Genomic DNA, 23361 nt, shown 5'->3' with positions numbered 1-23361 from the left:
TGGCGAAGCGTCTGCCGGGAGCCGGCCGGCAGCCGCCGAGCCCCGACGATGCAAAATGGGAGCGCTTCCGGGTCGTCCGGCCAGCCGCTGAGGGAGGCGGCGTCGGGCGGGCACGGCGGCGCGTGCCCCGAAGGCTCACGGGAAGTCTCGGGTTCGCGAATGCGCAGTGCTGCCCGGCGCGGCCGAGGGTGGGTGGGCTGCGGGCTGCCCGACTGTGAGAACTGTGAGAACCCCAGCCTGTGAGAACTGAAGCAGGGGCTGTGACCAGCTAAGCCTTAGCAGCAAGGCTGCCCAAATCACTGGGAACTCGGCCCCTGCCCAGAGCGCTCGGAGCTGCAGGACTTAACACGGACCCTGAAGTGTTTTGGTCTTGTTTTGACCCCTGATTTCTCCTTTCTATTCCCCTTTCCCTGCGGAAGTGTATATACCCTGTGTCTGTCCCACCATTTTACCTCAGAAGTGTGCAACTTACATCTTGCTAGGCTCTCAGCTAGACGAGTTCACATGAGTCTCGGGTGAGAATTTGGACTTTGGCTTTTGAGCAACACTGGGACATTAAGACTTTGGGACTTTGAGGGTTGGGAAAGAGTACATTTCACCCCCTGGGAGTTAGGGGTGAAATGGTGCGATTTGAGTATTAGTTTGGGCATCCCACAAAGACCCAAATGTGTTAAATGGCCCATGTGTTAAAGTGTTAGTCCCTGAAGTTTCTTGTTAATGGTGAGCGGTTAATGGATCAGTGTTAGTAGTTAATATTAAGCATGGGGAACTTATTCTAATTTTGACATCTAAAGGTGGATCTTGTGAGAAGAGATTAGACTGGACTGGGTTGTTTGGCTGTAGTGCTCATGATTAAGCCGTGATGGCTTTATAAGGAGGGCCTGAGCATACAGCATGCTCCCTGCTGGCTTCCTCCCTCCGAGCCTTCCTCGGCGGGGCATGCTCTGAGCCCTGTCAGCTGTGCCCTGTGCAGGACCACCGCGCATGCTCTGAGCCCTGTCAGCCGTGCCCTATGCAGAACCACTGCGCATGCTCTGAGCCCTGTCAGCTGTGCCCTGTGTAGAACCACCGCGCATGCTCTGAGCCCTGTCAGCTGTGCCCTGTGCAGAATCAACGAGGCCTGTGACCCTCAAGGTCCTCCAGCACCAGGAGCCAGGTGTCCGCTCCCTCTTCCCAGGGTGTCTTTTGTTTCATACCATTGCTTTGGTTACAGCGAGAGAAGGCTGCCTCCCGCAAGATGTCGGGGGGTCAGTTAGGGTAGTCCTGTGTGAGATGATGTAGAATGTGGTTATGATAGCAGGCCTCCTGTGCCATTTAAATTTGCCACATTGGAGTATTGGCTCAATGCGGTCAGATCCTCTGTCTTATTTTTCCTAAGAAAAAGGTTAAATTGGGTTTTCATGTGATTCAGCTGTAAGATATTGGTAATTAAGCTTAAAAGCACCAGGTGGAGCATTTATGGTACAAACCGCCCTTGCATACCCCGTTGTCCCTGAAAACCCTCATGTGAGAAATGGAACTCGGTGTGCAGTCCCTGTCTCGGCAGCTGCTGCTGTAGACTGTCAGGGAGTCGAGCCGGAGCTGGGCCTAAGCCGGAACTGCTCCCTGCACTTCGCTCTTCATGGAGAGTTGGCCCAGCCATGTGGATTGAACCTCCTGAACTCATTTATCTGATTATTCCCTTTACCGTCCTGTTCTCAGTGTCTTTCAGTTCTCATTTCTTTCCTGGATTAACCTGTCTGTCTTTTGTCTCCATTTGTAATCCACTGGTGACTGCTTTGAAATAGACATCGAAGTGCATCACTGCTGTGGCCGCCAGTTCCATCTCCTGCAAGGACCCAGGGATCAGGTGTGTGTGTCTCAGTGTGTTACTGCCGAGCTCTGTGTACAGCCTCCCGTCTGTCATCAGCCGCATTCCTTGCACTGCTTTCCTCTGGGTCTGTGTCGAGATACTGATGTTTCTCCGGTTTCTCCCAGGAGCATGCTGGCTCATTCCTTTCCACCTTCATCCGCATTATTCCTCTTTTGTGGAGTGAGCATTGCTTCATGTTTGTGTCAGCGTAAGTGCTACATGCCCCGATGACAACAAAAAGCTTCAGTAAAAGAGGCAAGTGATGCAAATAATAAGGCTTTCATCTGTCTTATTATATTGGTTTGCATTTGCAAGTTCTTCAATCTAATAGTTTATTCCTTTACCTTATGTTTCATTCTTTGTTAAAATCATTCTTGGGATGAGGTGTTCTGTGTAAGTTAGACCTTGGCAGAAGCACATGAGACAGAAGGTATGGGGAAAAGAGAAACAAGGACCGTGGATGTCGGAGAGGAGTTCCACATGGAGAAAAGAGCAGGCGTTCATTTTCCTGGGGTCCAAGTCCCTGTATTCACCTTCTAGGTAGTTGGTCAGTACTTAAACCAAGTGTGAGCTCAACCACTGGTCTCTTTTGAAGGTGCTTTGCAGGTCTGTGGCTGAGCAATCAAGGGTTGACCAGACATGCATGGCCGGACCCTGTGACTAACAACTGCAGGGAGCAGTAGGGAAGTCTTTTTGACCCATTGTAAGAGTGCAAAGCATTACAAAGTACTACAACACACATTATGCTGCATACATTTCTAGAGTGATGTTGAAATGAGTTTCTGCTTGTGCAACAAAGTACAAATAGGCATTTATTATGTTTAAAAAAGATTTTGTATTAATCCTAATGATGAACTTATACATCAACTTCAGAAAGATTAAGCCATTTACCTAGCAATGTTAATATAGAAAATGTCATCCCTCAAGTTAGATTATTGTCAGGTTTAAAACTTATGTCTGGATCGTTTTATTTTACTTTTTAAAATTTTTGAAATTTTACTTGAAAGGCAGAGTTGCAGAGAAGGAGAGAACTTTCATCCACTGGATTGCTCTCCAAATGGTTACAATGGCCAGAGTTGGCCTGGTTCGAAGCTGGGAGCCAGGAGATTCTTCCACGTCTGCCATGGGGGTGCAGGATCCAAGGACTTGAGCCATCCCCTACTGCCTTCCCATACCAAAAGCAAGGAGCAGGATTAGAAGTAAAGCTCTTGAGATACAAACCGGAGCCCATATGGAATGTGGCACTGTGGGTGGAGAATTAGGCTGATGAACCACTGAGCTGGTCCCATGTCTGGGTCTCGATTTCAGCTTTCTGCTGCTGCAGCTCTTGGGAGGCAATGGTGTTGACCCATGTGGTTGGGTTCCTTCTACTCACAGATCTGGTCCAGTTCCAGATATTGTTGACTTTTGGGAAGTGTCCTAGTAGATGGGGGTGTTTGCTCTCTGCTCTCTCCTAAAAGATGTGATAAATGTTTAATATCCAGAATGTATTAAAAACTCCTGCAGCACAACAACAAAGGCAAGCCAAGTAATAAATGAACAAACAACTTGAGTAGGTACTTCTCTAAAAGTAGGTAAACCAAGTGCCAATAAGCAAATGGAAGCATGCTTAGCATCAGTAATTATTGTGGAAATACAAATCAAATCCACATAAGAAATGACCTGACACCCATTGGTATGATTATAACTTTATTTCGATTTGTCGATGTGGGATCCTGGAACCACAGGCAGAGGCTTAGCCTAAAAAGCCGTGGTGTTGGCTTCTTTTTAAAAGAACTTTTAAATTTTTTTCAGAGACAGAAAGCCTCCATCAGCTGTTTCACTTTGCAAAAGCCCACAAAGCTGGGACCTCAGAACTGAATCTGCATCTTCTGTGTGTGTGCGCATTGGCAGGAAGGTGGAGTTAGATGTGGTACTGGGGCTTGGAGCATTATGATAAGAAATGTGTCACAAGCCGTAGTTTAACTATGGTGCCAAGGGCCTGCCCTAGCAATCGTAAAGTGCTGGTGAGGATGTGGTCACATTGGAACTCTTATTGGTGGGATTATAAAAATGGTATGTTATCTGTGGAAGTTTCGCCCTTCCACACAAAACCAAAGTTACAACACTATCTGGCAGCTTAACTCCTGCACTCACACTGAAAAGCACTGGAGAAGCAAATACTGCAGTGTTTATTGTGGCATTACACTAGCCGAAAGGTAGAAATAATCCAAGTGTTCATCAACAGATGAATGGAGAGACAGCCTGAAACGTACATAGTGGGAAATGGTTTAACCGTGAAAAATGAAGTTCTGCTGCATACTAAAACGGGGAAGAGCTTTGAAAATATTTGCTATATTTTAGCCATTGTGGCCACTTGGAGTGGGTCAACAGATGGAGGATTTTTCTCTACTCTCTCTGGGTCTGACTTTTTAATGGAAAAATCTTAAAGATGAATATACAGAGTGAAATAGAAACGATTTTACCTCACCCATGACGAACGAAAATTCTAGAACATCATAGTTATCATCTAGTTGCACCTATGATTCCTGTTAATGCGTTGGACATTGTTCACTTGTTAATTCCATATTGCTTTGTATTTAAATTGAGTATGCTTAAGTCTCATTTCAGATTAAATGTCTCTTAAATGATACAGTGCTCGCTCAGGAGATTCTCAGTGTCTCTGAGGTTGGGATCTGTAGCTGACTTTGTGCAGCCCAGATGCAGCGTTTCATGGGTCCATAAATGCTTCTTGCCCTGCAGGCAGTCATCCTAGCCGTAAAATGAAATGGCTTCAGTTTTTTTTCTATTTTACTGGTTGATTCACTGCTCATTAGCTGTTTTGGTTGCATTAGGATGTACAATTTACCTTTTTAAAATCGGTCTACTTTCTGTTGACACTGTAAGTACTTCAGTCAGTATAGGAACTTCAGTGCAGCACAATTTCATTCTAATCCTGATTTTGTCATATATTTAATCTTAACACAGTACCTTATTCTTTGCCTTAATAACATATCGCCTACCAAACATCTTTTAAAGCAAGAAAAGCAAATACACGTTTGCACATGTATTTGCCACTTGCATGTTTTTCCTTCCTTTGTTTAGTTGCAGATTTCAATCTGGCATCATTTTCTTCTGGCTGAAGGCAGGCACCCCCTAACATTTCTTGCTTTGAGTGTTTGTGATGAACACTTTGAACATTTCTGGGTGAAAAAGATTCTGTTTCATCATCGTTTAATATTTCGCCGAGAAAGGCTTCTAAACAGTTTTTCTTCCGAGTACTTTAAACATGTTGCTGTGCTATCTGCCACTTTCATCTTTGTTCTGGTTTGTTTTCCAACTGCTTTTAGGAATTTTCCCTTATTGCTGTTTTTCAGGAACTTGCCGATGTGCCATGGTGCAGCTTCCTTCCTGTTGTGGGTTTGGGCTTAGAGTTTCTTGAATCTTGTTGGGAGACTTGGTCTTGTGTTGAATAAGGTCTAACGCCTGACTGCCAGCTCATTTGTTTTAACTGGGATGGTAGGACAATTTCTATTCTGTTTTTGTCACAAAACTTGAACTTCTTTGTTTTATTTTTGAACAATCAGCTTTTTAAACTTTTTAAAGATTTATGTATTTTTATTGCAAAAGTCAAATATACAGCGAGGTAGAGAGACAGGAAGATCTTCTGTCCACTGATTCACTCCCCAAGTGACTGCAATGGTCGGTGCTGAGCTGATCCAGAACCAGGTGCCAGGAGCTTCTTCTGGCTCTCCCACATGGGTGTGGGATCCTATGGCTTTGGGCCATCCTCGACAGCTTTCCCAAGCTACAAGCAGGGAACTGGATAGGAAGTGGGGCTGCCAGGGCATGAACCAGCGTCCATATGGGATCCTGGTGCCTTCAAGGTGAGGACTTAGGCACTAGACTACTGCGCCAGGAGCTGCTTTTGAATCTGATGACAAAATGTTACTTTAATACACAATTATAGGCCTTCTCTGATGGCTCAATTGGTTAATCTTCCTCTTGGAAGCACTGAGATTCTGTTTGGGTGTCAGTTTGTGTCCTGGCTGCTCTGCTTCCCATCCAGCTCTCTCCTTGTGGCCTAGGAAAGTGCTAGAGGATAGCCCAAAGCCTTGGGATCCTGAACCTGCGTTGGAGACCTGTAAGATGCTCCTAGCTCTTAGTTTTGGACTGGGTCAGCTCTGGCCATTGCGGCTGTTTGGGAAATGAACTTGTGGATAAGAAATTGTCTCATTTTCTCTGTAAACCTTTCCAATAAAACATCTTTCAATATATATTTTTTTTTTAGGAAAAAATAAGGGGGAAACTTTATTTAACAAGAAAGGCGGGTTGGGCACGGAACAGGAGGCAGGCCTCACTTGGTGATGGTGTTCGCGTTCATGCTCTTGCCGCTGCCGCTGAGCACGATGTAGGGCGTCTTCTGGGCCTTCTGCTTCTCCTGCAGCAGCGCCACCGTGCCCAGGGGCGTGTCGCTGGAGCTCATCTTCTTCAGGAGCGCCTCCTCGTCCAGCTTCTTCATCCGCCGCTCCGTCTTCATCTTGCCCGAGCCCTTCCCGTGGAAGCGGTGAGACAGCTGCCGGAAGGCCTCCTTGGGCGTGAGCTTCCGGCCCGTCTCGTCCACATACTCGATCTTCACATCGGGCTTGTAGCCATCCTTCTCCTTGAAGTCCTGCGTGAAGCCCCGGTACTCCTCCCGCCGGCTGTACTTGTCGTCGATGGCCATCTTGTCCTCGATGCAGTACACGGCCGACGGCAGAGACTTGTTGGGGGCTTTCACCCGGGCTACCTTCTGCACCGTGGTCTCCAGCAGCCCTTTGTTCTGGCACAGAAGCAGAGCGGCAGCCAGGCCCCGGTTCACAATGGGCTCCTCGTCCAGGATGGTGGTGGAGGAGGCTGAGAAATCCTGATGCTGCTTCTCCTCGTCCAGGTTCACAGTGCTCCAGCCCAGGTTCTCCTCCCCGTCCGACTCAGAACCACCATTGGCCGAGCGCTCCTCATCTCGTTCGAAGTCCATGAGCTCCTCCTGCTCCTCCCGGTTGCCGGCCAGCCCGTAGGTGGGGATCTCGCCCAGCGTGCGGCAGAACTCCGACGTAGCATTGAACACGATGGCCCCCTTGCGCTCCGGGTCCTCATCCTCCTCCCAGCCTCGCTGCCGCGACTCCAGCTTCTTCACAAACTCCACCACCTTCTCGCCACTGTCTCGCAACTGCTGTAGCTGCTGTAGCTGCCGCAGCCGCCGCCCCTTCTCCAGCTGCTTCTGCAGCTCCAGCTCAGCCTCATCCTCCTCCAGCACCTCGGGGGAGCCGGGGGGCAGGGTGTCCCCCTCCTCCTCGTCGCTGATGTCCATGTTCTCCACACGGGTGTCGTCTGATGGCGGCAGCTGAGGCACGGGCTCCTTGGCCGCCTCCTCCTCAGGGGCCTCTTCCTCCGTCTCGGGCACACGGCGCCGGCCCCGGCCCCGCAATCTGGACCCGAAGTCTCCATCTTGACTCTGGTCCCCGAGGGGCAGCAGGTCATCGGCCCGCATCACCACCTCCTTCTCCTTCTTACGGATCTTCTTCACTCTCCGCTTGGTCTTTTTAAAGGTCACCATCTCCTCGGGCGTGAGGTACTCCGAGGCCACGCGGGGCCCCACGGTGCTCAGGGACTGGGCCTGCAGCCGCAGCCGGGCCCGGACCTCCTCCAGCTCCCGCTCCCGCAGCCCATCAGCCGTGCCGCCCTGCTCCAGGCGGAAGGACTGTGGCCGCTCGCCCTCGAGCTCCTCGTCATACTTGGACAGGATGGAGCGAGGCTTTTGCTGGGCCAGGTCATCCACGCTCTCGTCTGTGTATGGCAGGTAGCCTGGCTTCTTCTTGCGTAGCTCCACGTTCTTCTCTGCCCGCTCCTTGTCTACCAGGTTCACGTTCACCAGCACGTCCTCCTCCTCCTGCAGCACACCTTTGTCCTTGAGGGTGAGGACCACAGTCTCGCCCTCGCGGAAGGAGTCAATGGCATGCTCCACTGTGAGGCCCTGCAGGTCCCGGGCACTGTACAGCTCCTGCCGCCTCTGCCCAAACTCCTCCTCCACCAGGGTGCTGACACCAAACTCCTGGTCCATCTCCTCCAGCAGTTTAGCCCTCTTCTCTGCCAAATCCTTCTCCTTCTGCAGCTGCCGGCTCCGTTCGATCCAGGCGGCAGTGTCGTCCAGCCAGGGGTCATCCTCCCCCAGTGTCTTGATCTTCCCCAGCTTCTGGTTGAGCAGGCGCTTCTCCTTGGCAGCTGCCAGCTTCTCCCGCAGCTCCTCGCGCTGGCGCAGGGCCATGGGGTTGATGACATCGGCCGTCACGGGCTCCTCCTTGGTGCCCGCCTCCTTCTTGACGGCACTGACTTCCAAGGGTTTCAGCCCCAACTTGGCCCGTAGCTTATTGGTCTCCTCGATGCTGAGGGATGAGGCATCGCCAGAGCTGGCTTTGGAGCTGGCAGCGGCCTCGTAGCCATCATCGCGCTTCTCCCGCTTCACGCGCCGCTCGGCCGGCTCCGCCTGGCTGCGATCCCGCCCGTGCGTGCCGCCCCGGGCCTCGGAGTCGGCCCCGCGCCGCCCGCTGCCGCGCTCGGCCCCGCGCTCCCGGCTCCGCTTCCGCCGTTCGCCGCTGCCGCCGCCGCTGCTGCCGCCCGCACTCCGGTGCTTGTGCTTCTTGTGCTCGCGGTGCCGCGGAGGCTGCTCGGGGGCGCCCCCAGCGCCGGCCGCCGCCGCCGTCCCCGCGGCCTCCTTCTCTCCGCGGTGCTTCTTGGACGAGCCCATCGTGCTGGCGAAGCGTCTGCCGGGAGCCGGCCGGCAGCCGCCGAGCCCCGACGATGCAAAATGGGAGCGCTTCCGGGTCGTCCGGCCAGCCGCTGAGGGAGGCGGCGTCGGGCGGGCACGGCGGCGCGTGCCCCGAAGGCTCACGGGAAGTCTCGGGTTCGCGAATGCGCAGTGCTGCCCGGCGCGGCCGAGGGTGGGTGGGCTGCGGGCTGCCCGACTGTGAGAACTGTGAGAACCCCAGCCTGTGAGAACTGAAGCAGGGGCTGTGACCAGCTAAGCCTTAGCAGCAAGGCTGCCCAAATCACTGGGAACTCGGCCCCTGCCCAGAGCGCTCGGAGCTGCAGGACTTAACACGGACCCTGAAGTGTTTTGGTCTTGTTTTGACCCCTGATTTCTCCTTTCTATTCCCCTTTCCCTGCGGAAGTGTATATACCCTGTGTCTGTCCCACCATTTTACCTCAGAAGTGTGCAACTTACATCTTGCTAGGCTCTCAGCTAGACGAGTTCACATGAGTCTCGGGTGAGAATTTGGACTTTGGCTTTTGAGCAACACTGGGACATTAAGACTTTGGGACTTTGAGGGTTGGGAAAGAGTACATTTCACCCCCTGGGAGTTAGGGGTGAAATGGTGCGATTTGAGTATTAGTTTGGGCATCCCACAAAGACCCAAATGTGTTAAATGGCCCATGTGTTAAAGTGTTAGTCCCTGAAGTTTCTTGTTAATGGTGAGCGGTTAATGGATCAGTGTTAGTAGTTAATATTAAGCATGGGGAACTTATTCTAATTTTGACATCTAAAGGTGGATCTTGTGAGAAGAGATTAGACTGGACTGGGTTGTTTGGCTGTAGTGCTCATGATTAAGCCGTGATGGCTTTATAAGGAGGGCCTGAGCATACAGCATGCTCCCTGCTGGCTTCCTCCCTCCGAGCCTTCCTCGGCGGGGCATGCTCTGAGCCCTGTCAGCTGTGCCCTGTGCAGGACCACCGCGCATGCTCTGAGCCCTGTCAGCCGTGCCCTATGCAGAACCACTGCGCATGCTCTGAGCCCTGTCAGCTGTGCCCTGTGTAGAACCACCGCGCATGCTCTGAGCCCTGTCAGCTGTGCCCTGTGCAGAATCAACGAGGCCTGTGACCCTCAAGGTCCTCCAGCACCAGGAGCCAGGTGTCCGCTCCCTCTTCCCAGGGTGTCTTTTGTTTCATACCATTGCTTTGGTTACAGCGAGAGAAGGCTGCCTCCCGCAAGATGTCGGGGGGTCAGTTAGGGTAGTCCTGTGTGAGATGATGTAGAATGTGGTTATGATAGCAGGCCTCCTGTGCCATTTAAATTTGCCACATTGGAGTATTGGCTCAATGCGGTCAGATCCTCTGTCTTATTTTTCCTAAGAAAAAGGTTAAATTGGGTTTTCATGTGATTCAGCTGTAAGATATTGGTAATTAAGCTTAAAAGCACCAGGTGGAGCATTTATGGTACAAACCGCCCTTGCATACCCCGTTGTCCCTGAAAACCCTCATGTGAGAAATGGAACTCGGTGTGCAGTCCCTGTCTCGGCAGCTGCTGCTGTAGACTGTCAGGGAGTCGAGCCGGAGCTGGGCCTAAGCCGGAACTGCTCCCTGCACTTCGCTCTTCATGGAGAGTTGGCCCAGCCATGTGGATTGAACCTCCTGAACTCATTTATCTGATTATTCCCTTTACCGTCCTGTTCTCAGTGTCTTTCAGTTCTCATTTCTTTCCTGGATTAACCTGTCTGTCTTTTGTCTCCATTTGTAATCCACTGGTGACTGCTTTGAAATAGACATCGAAGTGCATCACTGCTGTGGCCGCCAGTTCCATCTCCTGCAAGGACCCAGGGATCAGGTGTGTGTGTCTCAGTGTGTTACTGCCGAGCTCTGTGTACAGCCTCCCGTCTGTCATCAGCCGCATTCCTTGCACTGCTTTCCTCTGGGTCTGTGTCGAGATACTGATGTTTCTCCGGTTTCTCCCAGGAGCATGCTGGCTCATTCCTTTCCACCTTCATCCGCATTATTCCTCTTTTGTGGAGTGAGCATTGCTTCATGTTTGTGTCAGCGTAAGTGCTACATGCCCCGATGACAACAAAAAGCTTCAGTAAAAGAGGCAAGTGATGCAAATAATAAGGCTTTCATCTGTCTTATTATATTGGTTTGCATTTGCAAGTTCTTCAATCTAATAGTTTATTCCTTTACCTTATGTTTCATTCTTTGTTAAAATCATTCTTGGGATGAGGTGTTCTGTGTAAGTTAGACCTTGGCAGAAGCACATGAGACAGAAGGTATGGGGAAAAGAGAAACAAGGACCGTGGATGTCGGAGAGGAGTTCCACATGGAGAAAAGAGCAGGCGTTCATTTTCCTGGGGTCCAAGTCCCTGTATTCACCTTCTAGGTAGTTGGTCAGTACTTAAACCAAGTGTGAGCTCAACCACTGGTCTCTTTTGAAGGTGCTTTGCAGGTCTGTGGCTGAGCAATCAAGGGTTGACCAGACATGCATGGCCGGACCCTGTGACTAACAACTGCAGGGAGCAGTAGGGAAGTCTTTTTGACCCATTGTAAGAGTGCAAAGCATTACAAAGTACTACAACACACATTATGCTGCATACATTTCTAGAGTGATGTTGAAATGAGTTTCTGCTTGTGCAACAAAGTACAAATAGGCATTTATTATGTTTAAAAAAGATTTTGTATTAATCCTAATGATGAACTTATACATCAACTTCAGAAAGATTAAGCCATTTACCTAGCAATGTTAATATAGAAAATGTCATCCCTCAAGTTAGATTATTGTCAGGTTTAAAACTTATGTCTGGATCGTTTTATTTTACTTTTTAAAATTTTTGAAATTTTACTTGAAAGGCAGAGTTGCAGAGAAGGAGAGAACTTTCATCCACTGGATTGCTCTCCAAATGGTTACAATGGCCAGAGTTGGCCTGGTTCGAAGCTGGGAGCCAGGAGATTCTTCCACGTCTCCCATGGGGGTGCAGGATCCAAGGACTTGAGCCATCCCCTACTGCCTTCCCATACCAAAAGCAAGGAGCAGGATTAGAAGTAAAGCTCTTGAGATACAAACCGGAGCCCATATGGAATGTGGCACTGTGGGTGGAGAATTAGGCTGATGAACCACTGAGCTGGTCCCATGTCTGGGTCTCGATTTCAGCTTTCTGCTGCTGCAGCTCTTGGGAGGCAATGGTGTTGACCCATGTGGTTGGGTTCCTTCTACTCACAGATCTGGTCCAGTTCCAGATATTGTTGACTTTTGGGAAGTGTCCTAGTAGATGGGGGTGTTTGCTCTCTGCTCTCTCCTAAAAGATGTGATAAATGTTTAATATCCAGAATGTATTAAAAACTCCTGCAGCACAACAACAAAGGCAAGCCAAGTAATAAATGAACAAACAACTTGAGTAGGTACTTCTCTAAAAGTAGGTAAACCAAGTGCCAATAAGCAAATGGAAGCATGCTTAGCATCAGTAATTATTGTGGAAATACAAATCAAATCCACATAAGAAATGACCTGACACCCATTGGTATGATTATAACTTTATTTCGATTTGTCGATGTGGGATCCTGGAACCACAGGCAGAGGCTTAGCCTAAAAAGCCGTGGTGTTGGCTTCTTTTTAAAAGAACTTTTAAATTTTTTTCAGAGACAGAAAGCCTCCATCAGCTGTTTCACTTTGCAAAAGCCCACAAAGCTGGGACCTCAGAACTGAATCTGCATCTTCTGTGTGTGTGCGCATTGGCAGGAAGGTGGAGTTAGATGTGGTACTGGGGCTTGGAGCATTATGATAAGAAATGTGTCACAAGCCGTAGTTTAACTATGGTGCCAAGGGCCTGCCCTAGCAATCGTAAAGTGCTGGTGAGGATGTGGTCACATTGGAACTCTTATTGGTGGGATTATAAAAATGGTATGTTATCTGTGGAAGTTTCGCCCTTCCACACAAAACCAAAGTTACAACACTATCTGGCAGCTTAACTCCTGCACTCACACTGAAAAGCACTGGAGAAGCAAATACTGCAGTGTTTATTGTGGCATTACACTAGCCGAAAGGTAGAAATAATCCAAGTGTTCATCAACAGATGAATGGAGAGACAGCCTGAAACGTACATAGTGGGAAATGGTTTAACCGTGAAAAATGAAGTTCTGCTGCATACTAAAACGGGGAAGAGCTTTGAAAATATTTGCTATATTTTAGCCATTGTGGCCACTTGGAGTGGGTCAACAGATGGAGGATTTTTCTCTACTCTCTCTGGGTCTGACTTTTTAATGGAAAAATCTTAAAGATGAATATACAGAGTGAAATAGAAACGATTTTACCTCACCCATGACGAACGAAAATTCTAGAACATCATAGTTATCATCTAGTTGCACCTATGATTCCTGTTAATGCGTTGGACATTGTTCACTTGTTAATTCCATATTGCTTTGTATTTAAATTGAGTATGCTTAAGTCTCATTTCAGATTAAATGTCTCTTAAATGATACAGTGCTCGCTCAGGAGATTCTCAGTGTCTCTGAGGTTGGGATCTGTAGCTGACTTTGTGCAGCCCAGATGCAGCGTTTCATGGGTCCATAAATGCTTCTTGCCCTGCAGGCAGTCATCCTAGCCGTAAAATGAAATGGCTTCAGTTTTTTTTCTATTTTACTGGTTGATTCACTGCTCATTAGCTGTTTTGGTTGCATTAGGATGTACAATTTACCTTTTTAAAATCGGTCTACTTTCTGTTGACACTGTAAGTACTTCAGTCAGTATAGGAACTTCAGTGCAGCACAATTTCATTCTAATCCTGATTTTGTCATATATTTAATCTTAACACAGTACCTTATTCTTTGCCTTAATAACATATCGCCTACCAAACATCTTTTAAAGCAAGAAAAGCAAATACACGTTTGCACATGTATTTGCCACTTGCATGTTTTTCCTTCCTTTGTTTAGTTGCAGATTTCAATCTGGCATCATTTTCTTCTGGCTGAAGGCAGGCACCCCCTAACATTTCTTGCTTTGAGTGTTTGTGATGAACACTTTGAACATTTCTGGGTGAAAAAGATTCTGTTTCATCATCGTTTAATATTTCGCCGAGAAAGGCTTCTAAACAGTTTTTCTTCCGAGTACTTTAAACATGTTGCTGTGCTATCTGCCACTTTCATCTTTGTTCTGGTTTGTTTTCCAACTGCTTTTAGGAATTTTCCCTTATTGCTGTTTTTCAGGAACTTGCCGATGTGCCATGGTGCAGCTTCCTTCCTGTTGTGGGTTTGGGCTTAGAGTTTCTTGAATCTTGTTGGGAGACTTGGTCTTGTGTTGAATAAGGTCTAACGCCTGACTGCCAGCTCATTTGTTTTAACTGGGATGGTAGGACAATTTCTATTCTGTTTTTGTCACAAAACTTGAACTTCTTTGTTTTATTTTTGAACAATCAGCTTTTTAAACTTTTTAAAGATTTATGTATTTTTATTGCAAAAGTCAAATATACAGCGAGGTAGAGAGACAGGAAGATCTTCTGTCCACTGATTCACTCCCCAAGTGACTGCAATGGTCGGTGCTGAGCTGATCCAGAACCAGGTGCCAGGAGCTTCTTCTGGCTCTCCCACATGGGTGTGGGATCCTATGGCTTTGGGCCATCCTCGACAGCTTTCCCAAGCTACAAGCAGGGAACTGGATAGGAAGTGGGGCTGCCAGGGCATGAACCAGCGTCCATATGGGATCCTGGTGCCTTCAAGGTGAGGACTTAGGCACTAGACTACTGCGCCAGGAGCTGCTTTTGAATCTGATGACAAAATGTTACTTTAATACACAATTATAGGCCTTCTCTGATGGCTCAATTGGTTAATCTTCCTCTTGGAAGCACTGAGATTCTGTTTGGGTGTCAGTTTGTGTCCTGGCTGCTCTGCTTCCCATCCAGCTCTCTCCTTGTGGCCTAGGAAAGTGCTAGAGGATAGCCCAAAGCCTTGGGATCCTGAACCTGCGTTGGAGACCTGTAAGATGCTCCTAGCTCTTAGTTTTGGACTGGGTCAGCTCTGGCCATTGCGGCTGTTTGGGAAATGAACTTGTGGATAAGAAATTGTCTCATTTTCTCTGTAAACCTTTCCAATAAAACATCTTTCAATATATTTTTTTTTTTAGGAAAAAATAAGGGGGAAACTTTATTTAACAAGAAAGGCGGGTTGGGCACGGAACAGGAGGCAGGCCTCACTTGGTGATGGTGTTCGCGTTCATGCTCTTGCCGCTGCCGCTGAGCACGATGTAGGGCGTCTTCTGGGCCTTCTGCTTCTCCTGCAGCAGCGCCACCGTGCCCAGGGGCGTGTCGCTGGAGCTCATCTTCTTCAGGAGCGCCTCCTCGTCCAGCTTCTTCATCCGCCGCTCCGTCTTCATCTTGCCCGAGCCCTTCCCGTGGAAGCGGTGAGACAGCTGCCGGAAGGCCTCCTTGGGCGTGAGCTTCCGGCCCGTCTCGTCCACATACTCGATCTTCACATCGGGCTTGTAGCCATCCTTCTCCTTGAAGTCCTGCGTGAAGCCCCGGTACTCCTCCCGCCGGCTGTACTTGTCGTCGATGGCCATCTTGTCCTCGATGCAGTACACGGCCGACGGCAGAGACTTGTTGGGGGCTTTCACCCGGGCTACCTTCTGCACCGTGGTCTCCAGCAGCCCTTTGTTCTGGCACAGAAGCAGAGCGGCAGCCAGGCCCCGGTTCACAATGGGCTCCTCGTCCAGGATGGTGGTGGAGGAGGCTGAGAAATCCTGATGCTGCTTCTCCTCGTCCAGGTTCACAGTGCTCCAGCCCAGGTTCTCCTCCCCGTCCGACTCAGAACCACCATTGGCCGAGCGCTCCTCATCTCGTTCGAAGTCCATGAGCTCCTCCTGCTCCTCCCGGTTGCCGGCCAGCCCGTAGGTGGGGATCTCGCCCAGCGTGCGGCAGAACTCCGACGTAGCATTGAACACGATGGCCCCCTTGCGCTCCGGGTCCTCATCCTCCTCCCAGCCTCGCTGCCGCGACTCCAGCTTCTTCACAAACTCCACCACCTTCTCGCCACTGTCTCGCAACTGCTGTAGCTGCTGTAGCTGCCGCAGCCGCCGCCCCTTCTCCAGCTGCTTCTGCAGCTCCAGCTCAGCCTCATCCTCCTCCAGCACCTCGGGGGAGCCGGGGGGCAGGGTGTCCCCCTCCTCCTCGTCGCTGATGTCCATGTTCTCCACACGGGTGTCGTCTGATGGCGGCAGCTGAGGCACGGGCTCCTTGGCCGCCTCCTCCTCAGGGGCCTCTTCCTCCGTCTCGGGCACACGGCGCCGGCCCCGGCCCCGCAATCTGGACCCGAAGTCTCCATCTTGACTCTGGTCCCCGAGGGGCAGCAGGTCATCGGCCCGCATCACCACCTCCTTCTCCTTCTTACGGATCTTCTTCACTCTCCGCTTGGTCTTTTTAAAGGTCACCATCTCCTCGGGCGTGAGGTACTCCGAGGCCACGCGGGGCCCCACGGTGCTCAGGGACTGGGCCTGCAGCCGCAGCCGGGCCCGGACCTCCTCCAGCTCCCGCTCCCGCAGCCCATCAGCCGTGCCGCCCTGCTCCAGGCGGAAGGACTGTGGCCGCTCGCCCTCGAGCTCCTCGTCATACTTGGACAGGATGGAGCGAGGCTTTTGCTGGGCCAGGTCATCCACGCTCTCGTCTGTGTATGGCAGGTAGCCTGGCTTCTTCTTGCGTAGCTCCACGTTCTTCTCTGCCCGCTCCTTGTCTACCAGGTTCACGTTCACCAGCACGTCCTCCTCCTCCTGCAGCACACCTTTGTCCTTGAGGGTGAGGACCACAGTCTCGCCCTCGCGGAAGGAGTCAATGGCATGCTCCACTGTGAGGCCCTGCAGGTCCCGGGCACTGTACAGCTCCTGCCGCCTCTGCCCAAACTCCTCCTCCACCAGGGTGCTGACACCAAACTCCTGGTCCATCTCCTCCAGCAGTTTAGCCCTCTTCTCTGCCAAATCCTTCTCCTTCTGCAGCTGCCGGCTCCGTTCGATCCAGGCGGCAGTGTCGTCCAGCCAGGGGTCATCCTCCCCCAGTGTCTTGATCTTCCCCAGCTTCTGGTTGAGCAGGCGCTTCTCCTTGGCAGCTGCCAGCTTCTCCCGCAGCTCCTCGCGCTGGCGCAGGGCCATGGGGTTGATGACATCGGCCGTCACGGGCTCCTCCTTGGTGCCCGCCTCCTTCTTGACGGCACTGACTTCCAAGGGTTTCAGCCCCAACTTGGCCCGTAGCTTATTGGTCTCCTCGATGCTGAGGGATGAGGCATCGCCAGAGCTGGCTTTGGAGCTGGCAGCGGCCTCGTAGCCATCATCGCGCTTCTCCCGCTTCACGCGCCGCTCGGCCGGCTCCGCCTGGCTGCGATCCCGCCCGTGCGTGCCGCCCCGGGCCTCGGAGTCGGCCCCGCGCCGCCCGCTGCCGCGCTCGGCCCCGCGCTCCCGGCTCCGCTTCCGCCGTTCGCCGCTGCCGCCGCCGCTGCTGCCGCCCGCACTCCGGTGCTTGTGCTTCTTGTGCTCGCGGTGCCGCGGAGGCTGCTCGGGGGCGCCCCCAGCGCCGGCCGCCGCCGCCGTCCCCGCGGCCTCCTTCTCTCCGCGGTGCTTCTTGGACGAGCCCATCGTGCTGGCGAAGCGTCTGCCGGGAGCCGGCCGGCAGCCGCCGAGCCCCGACGATGCAAAATGGGAGCGCTTCCGGGTCGTCCGGCCAGCCGCTGAGGGAGGCGGCGTCGGGCGGGCACGGCGGCGCGTGCCCCGAAGGCTCACGGGAAGTCTCGGGTTCGCGAATGCGCAGTGCTGCCCGGCGCGGCCGAGGGTGGGTGGGCTGCGGGCTGCCCGACTGTGAGAACTGTGAGAACCCCAGCCTGTGAGAACTGAAGCAGGGGCTGTGACCAGCTAAGCCTTAGCAGCAAGGCTGCCCAAATCACTGGGAACTCGGCCCCTGCCCAGAGCGCTCGGAGCTGCAGGACTTAACACGGACCCTGAAGTGTTTTGGTCTTGTTTTGACCCCTGATTTCTCCTTTCTATTCCCCTTTCCCTGCGGAAGTGTATATACCCTGTGTCTGTCCCACCATTTTACCTCAGAAGTGTGCAACTTACATCTTGCTAGGCTCTCAGCTAGACGAGTTCACATGAGTCTCGGGTGAGAATTTGGACTTTGGCTTTTGAGCAACACTGGGACATTAAGACTTTGGGACTTTGAGGGTTGGGAAAGAGTACATTTCACCCCCTGGGAGTTAGGGGTGAAATGGTGCGATTTGAGTATTAGTTTGGGCATCCCACAAAGACCCAAATGTGTTAAATGGCCCATGTGTTAAAGTGTTAGTCCCTGAAGTTTCTTGTTAATGGTGAGCGGTTAATGGATCAGTGTTAGTAGTTAATATTAAGCATGGGGAACTTATTCTAATTTTGACATCTAAAGGTGGATCTTGTGAGAAGAGATTAGACTGGACTGGGTTGTTTGGCTGTAGTGCTCATGATTAAGCCGTGATGGCTTTATAAGGAGGGCCTGAGCATACAGCATGCTCCCTGCTGGCTTCCTCCCTCCGAGCCTTCCTCGGCGGGGCATGCTCTGAGCCCTGTCAGCTGTGCCCTGTGCAGGACCACCGCGCATGCTCTGAGCCCTGTCAGCCGTGCCCTATGCAGAACCACTGCGCATGCTCTGAGCCCTGTCAGCTGTGCCCTGTGTAGAACCACCGCGCATGCTCTGAGCCCTGTCAGCTGTGCCCTGTGCAGAATCAACGAGGCCTGTGACCCTCAAGGTCCTCCAGCACCAGGAGCCAGGTGTCCGCTCCCTCTTCCCAGGGTGTCTTTTGTTTCATACCATTGCTTTGGTTACAGCGAGAGAAGGCTGCCTCCCGCAAGATGTCGGGGGGTCAGTTAGGGTAGTCCTGTGTGAGATGATGTAGAATGTGGTTATGATAGCAGGCCTCCTGTGCCATTTAAATTTGCCACATTGGAGTATTGGCTCAATGCGGTCAGATCCTCTGTCTTATTTTTCCTAAGAAAAAGGTTAAATTGGGTTTTCATGTGATTCAGCTGTAAGATATTGGTAATTAAGCTTAAAAGCACCAGGTGGAGCATTTATGGTACAAACCGCCCTTGCATACCCCGTTGTCCCTGAAAACCCTCATGTGAGAAATGGAACTCGGTGTGCAGTCCCTGTCTCGGCAGCTGCTGCTGTAGACTGTCAGGGAGTCGAGCCGGAGCTGGGCCTAAGCCGGAACTGCTCCCTGCACTTCGCTCTTCATGGAGAGTTGGCCCAGCCATGTGGATTGAACCTCCTGAACTCATTTATCTGATTATTCCCTTTACCGTCCTGTTCTCAGTGTCTTTCAGTTCTCATTTCTTTCCTGGATTAACCTGTCTGTCTTTTGTCTCCATTTGTAATCCACTGGTGACTGCTTTGAAATAGACATCGAAGTGCATCACTGCTGTGGCCGCCAGTTCCATCTCCTGCAAGGACCCAGGGATCAGGTGTGTGTGTCTCAGTGTGTTACTGCCGAGCTCTGTGTACAGCCTCCCGTCTGTCATCAGCCGCATTCCTTGCACTGCTTTCCTCTGGGTCTGTGTCGAGATACTGATGTTTCTCCGGTTTCTCCCAGGAGCATGCTGGCTCATTCCTTTCCACCTTCATCCGCATTATTCCTCTTTTGTGGAGTGAGCATTGCTTCATGTTTGTGTCAGCGTAAGTGCTACATGCCCCGATGACAACAAAAAGCTTCAGTAAAAGAGGCAAGTGATGCAAATAATAAGGCTTTCATCTGTCTTATTATATTGGTTTGCATTTGCAAGTTCTTCAATCTAATAGTTTATTCCTTTACCTTATGTTTCATTCTTTGTTAAAATCATTCTTGGGATGAGGTGTTCTGTGTAAGTTAGACCTTGGCAGAAGCACATGAGACAGAAGGTATGGGGAAAAGAGAAACAAGGACCGTGGATGTCGGAGAGGAGTTCCACATGGAGAAAAGAGCAGGCGTTCATTTTCCTGGGGTCCAAGTCCCTGTATTCACCTTCTAGGTAGTTGGTCAGTACTTAAACCAAGTGTGAGCTCAACCACTGGTCTCTTTTGAAGGTGCTTTGCAGGTCTGTGGCTGAGCAATCAAGGGTTGACCAGACATGCATGGCCGGACCCTGTGACTAACAACTGCAGGGAGCAGTAGGGAAGTCTTTTTGACCCATTGTAAGAGTGCAAAGCATTACAAAGTACTACAACACACATTATGCTGCATACATTTCTAGAGTGATGTTGAAATGAGTTTCTGCTTGTGCAACAAAGTACAAATAGGCATTTATTATGTTTAAAAAAGATTTTGTATTAATCCTAATGATGAACTTATACATCAACTTCAGAAAGATTAAGCCATTTACCTAGCAATGTTAATATAGAAAATGTCATCCCTCAAGTTAGATTATTGTCAGGTTTAAAACTTATGTCTGGATCGTTTTATTTTACTTTTTAAAATTTTTGAAATTTTACTTGAAAGGCAGAGTTGCAGAGAAGGAGAGAACTTTCATCCACTGGATTGCTCTCCAAATGGTTACAATGGCCAGAGTTGGCCTGGTTCGAAGCTGGGAGCCAGGAGATTCTTCCACGTCTCCCATGGGGGTGCAGGATCCAAGGACTTGAGCCATCCCCTACTGCCTTCCCATACCAAAAGCAAGGAGCAGGATTAGAAGTAAAGCTCTTGAGATACAAACCGGAGCCCATATGGAATGTGGCACTGTGGGTGGAGAATTAGGCTGATGAACCACTGAGCTGGTCCCATGTCTGGGTCTCGATTTCAGCTTTCTGCTGCTGCAGCTCTTGGGAGGCAATGGTGTTGACCCATGTGGTTGGGTTCCTTCTACTCACAGATCTGGTCCAGTTCCAGATATTGTTGACTTTTGGGAAGTGTCCTAGTAGATGGGGGTGTTTGCTCTCTGCTCTCTCCTAAAAGATGTGATAAATGTTTAATATCCAGAATGTATTAAAAACTCCTGCAGCACAACAACAAAGGCAAGCCAAGTAATAAATGAACAAACAACTTGAGTAGGTACTTCTCTAAAAGTAGGTAAACCAAGTGCCAATAAGCAAATGGAAGCATGCTTAGCATCAGTAATTATTGTGGAAATACAAATCAAATCCACATAAGAAATGACCTGACACCCATTGGTATGATTATAACTTTATTTCGATTTGTCGATGTGGGATCCTGGAACCACAGGCAGAGGCTTAGCCTAAAAAGCCGTGGTGTTGGCTTCTTTTTAAAAGAACTTTTAAATTTTTTTCAGAGACAGAAAGCCTCCATCAGCTGTTTCACTTTGCAAAAGCCCACAAAGCTGGGACCTCAGAACTGAATCTGCATCTTCTGTGTGTGTGCGCATTGGCAGGAAGGTGGAGTTAGATGTGGTACTGGGGCTTGGAGCATTATGATAAGAAATGTGTCACAAGCCGTAGTTTAACTATGGTGCCAAGGGCCTGCCCTAGCAATCGTAAAGTGCTGGTGAGGATGTGGTCACATTGGAACTCTTATTGGTGGGATTATAAAAATGGTATGTTATCTGTGGAAGTTTCGCCCTTCCACACAAAACCAAAGTTACAACACTATCTGGCAGCTTAACTCCTGCACTCACACTGAAAAGCACTGGAGAAGCAAATACTGCAGTGTTTATTGTGGCATTACACTAGCCGAAAGGTAGAAATAATCCAAGTGTTCATCAACAGATGAATGGAGAGACAGCCTGAAACGTACATAGTGGGAAATGGTTTAACCGTGAAAAATGAAGTTCTGCTGCATACTAAAACGGGGAAGAGCTTTGAAAATATTTGCTATATTTTAGCCATTGTGGCCACTTGGAGTGGGTCAACAGATGGAGGATTTTTCTCTACTCTCTCTGGGTCTGACTTTTTAATGGAAAAATCTTAAAGATGAATATACAGAGTGAAATAGAAACGATTTTACCTCACCCATGACGAACGAAAATTCTAGAACATCATAGTTATCATCTAGTTGCACCTATGATTCCTGTTAATGCGTTGGACATTGTTCACTTGTTAATTCCATATTGCTTTGTATTTAAATTGAGTATGCTTAAGTCTCATTTCAGATTAAATGTCTCTTAAATGATACAGTGCTCGCTCAGGAGATTCTCAGTGTCTCTGAGGTTGGGATCTGTAGCTGACTTTGTGCAGCCCAGATGCAGCGTTTCATGGGTCCATAAATGCTTCTTGCCCTGCAGGCAGTCATCCTAGCCGTAAAATGAAATGGCTTCAGTTTTTTTTCTATTTTACTGGTTGATTCACTGCTCATTAGCTGTTTTGGTTGCATTAGGATGTACAATTTACCTTTTTAAAATCGGTCTACTTTCTGTTGACACTGTAAGTACTTCAGTCAGTATAGGAACTTCAGTGCAGCACAATTTCATTCTAATCCTGATTTTGTCATATATTTAATCTTAACACAGTACCTTATTCTTTGCCTTAATAACATATCGCCTACCAAACATCTTTTAAAGCAAGAAAAGCAAATACACGTTTGCACATGTATTTGCCACTTGCATGTTTTTCCTTCCTTTGTTTAGTTGCAGATTTCAATCTGGCATCATTTTCTTCTGGCTGAAGGCAGGCACCCCCTAACATTTCTTGCTTTGAGTGTTTGTGATGAACACTTTGAACATTTCTGGGTGAAAAAGATTCTGTTTCATCATCGTTTAATATTTCGCCGAGAAAGGCTTCTAAACAGTTTTTCTTCCGAGTACTTTAAACATGTTGCTGTGCTATCTGCCACTTTCATCTTTGTTCTGGTTTGTTTTCCAACTGCTTTTAGGAATTTTCCCTTATTGCTGTTTTTCAGGAACTTGCCGATGTGCCATGGTGCAGCTTCCTTCCTGTTGTGGGTTTGGGCTTAGAGTTTCTTGAATCTTGTTGGGAGACTTGGTCTTGTGTTGAATAAGGTCTAACGCCTGACTGCCAGCTCATTTGTTTTAACTGGGATGGTAGGACAATTTCTATTCTGTTTTTGTCACAAAACTTGAACTTCTTTGTTTTATTTTTGAACAATCAGCTTTTTAAACTTTTTAAAGATTTATGTATTTTTATTGCAAAAGTCAAATATACAGCGAGGTAGAGAGACAGGAAGATCTTCTGTCCACTGATTCACTCCCCAAGTGACTGCAATGGTCGGTGCTGAGCTGATCCAGAACCAGGTGCCAGGAGCTTCTTCTGGCTCTCCCACATGGGTGTGGGATCCTATGGCTTTGGGCCATCCTCGACAGCTTTCCCAAGCTACAAGCAGGGAACTGGATAGGAAGTGGGGCTGCCAGGGCATGAACCAGCGTCCATATGGGATCCTGGTGCCTTCAAGGTGAGGACTTAGGCACTAGACTACTGCGCCAGGAGCTGCTTTTGAATCTGATGACAAAATGTTACTTTAATACACAATTATAGGCCTTCTCTGATGGCTCAATTGGTTAATCTTCCTCTTGGAAGCACTGAGATTCTGTTTGGGTGTCAGTTTGTGTCCTGGCTGCTCTGCTTCCCATCCAGCTCTCTCCTTGTGGCCTAGGAAAGTGCTAGAGGATAGCCCAAAGCCTTGGGATCCTGAACCTGCGTTGGAGACCTGTAAGATGCTCCTAGCTCTTAGTTTTGGACTGGGTCAGCTCTGGCCATTGCGGCTGTTTGGGAAATGAACTTGTGGATAAGAAATTGTCTCATTTTCTCTGTAAACCTTTCCAATAAAACATCTTTCAATATATTTTTTTTTTTAGG

At 49.5% G+C, this 23361-nt stretch overlaps 2 protein-coding genes across 2 annotated transcripts; both read right to left on the bottom strand.

The window, feature by feature from the left end:
- Window positions 1-6123: 6123 nt before the first annotated feature.
- LOC121165531 (U4/U6.U5 tri-snRNP-associated protein 1) lies at window positions 6124-8620 on the bottom strand. Its single transcript, XM_040994182.1, has one exon. The coding sequence runs from the start codon at window positions 8613-8615 to the stop codon at window positions 6189-6191; it is 2427 nt and encodes an 808-aa protein (XP_040850116.1). The 5' UTR covers window positions 8616-8620; the 3' UTR covers window positions 6124-6188.
- Window positions 8621-14742: 6122 nt separating this feature from the next.
- On the bottom strand, window positions 14743-17239 carry LOC121165525 (U4/U6.U5 tri-snRNP-associated protein 1). The gene has a single exon (XM_040994170.1). It carries the CDS (start codon window positions 17232-17234, stop codon window positions 14808-14810), a length of 2427 nt encoding a protein of 808 aa, XP_040850104.1. The 5' UTR covers window positions 17235-17239; the 3' UTR covers window positions 14743-14807.
- Between the last annotated feature and the right edge of the window lie 6122 nt (window positions 17240-23361).

Source organism: Ochotona curzoniae, unplaced genomic scaffold, assembly GCF_017591425.1.
Source record: "Ochotona curzoniae isolate NIBS_2020 unplaced genomic scaffold, NIBS_Ocur_1.0 contig_1071, whole genome shotgun sequence".
In the NCBI taxonomy this organism is placed as follows: Eukaryota; Metazoa; Chordata; class Mammalia; order Lagomorpha; family Ochotonidae; genus Ochotona; species Ochotona curzoniae.
The sequence above is the reverse complement of the archived record's forward strand: the minus strand, read 5'-3'. Positions and strand labels throughout refer to the sequence as shown.

What these genes read in the sequence shown, in the direction of transcription:
- LOC121165531 (XM_040994182.1), bottom strand. Translation starts at nt 8,615, where the DNA reads ATGGGCTCGTCCAAGAAGCACCGCGGAGAGAAGGAGGCCGCGGGGACG.
- LOC121165525 (XM_040994170.1), bottom strand. Translation starts at nt 17,234, where the DNA reads ATGGGCTCGTCCAAGAAGCACCGCGGAGAGAAGGAGGCCGCGGGGACG.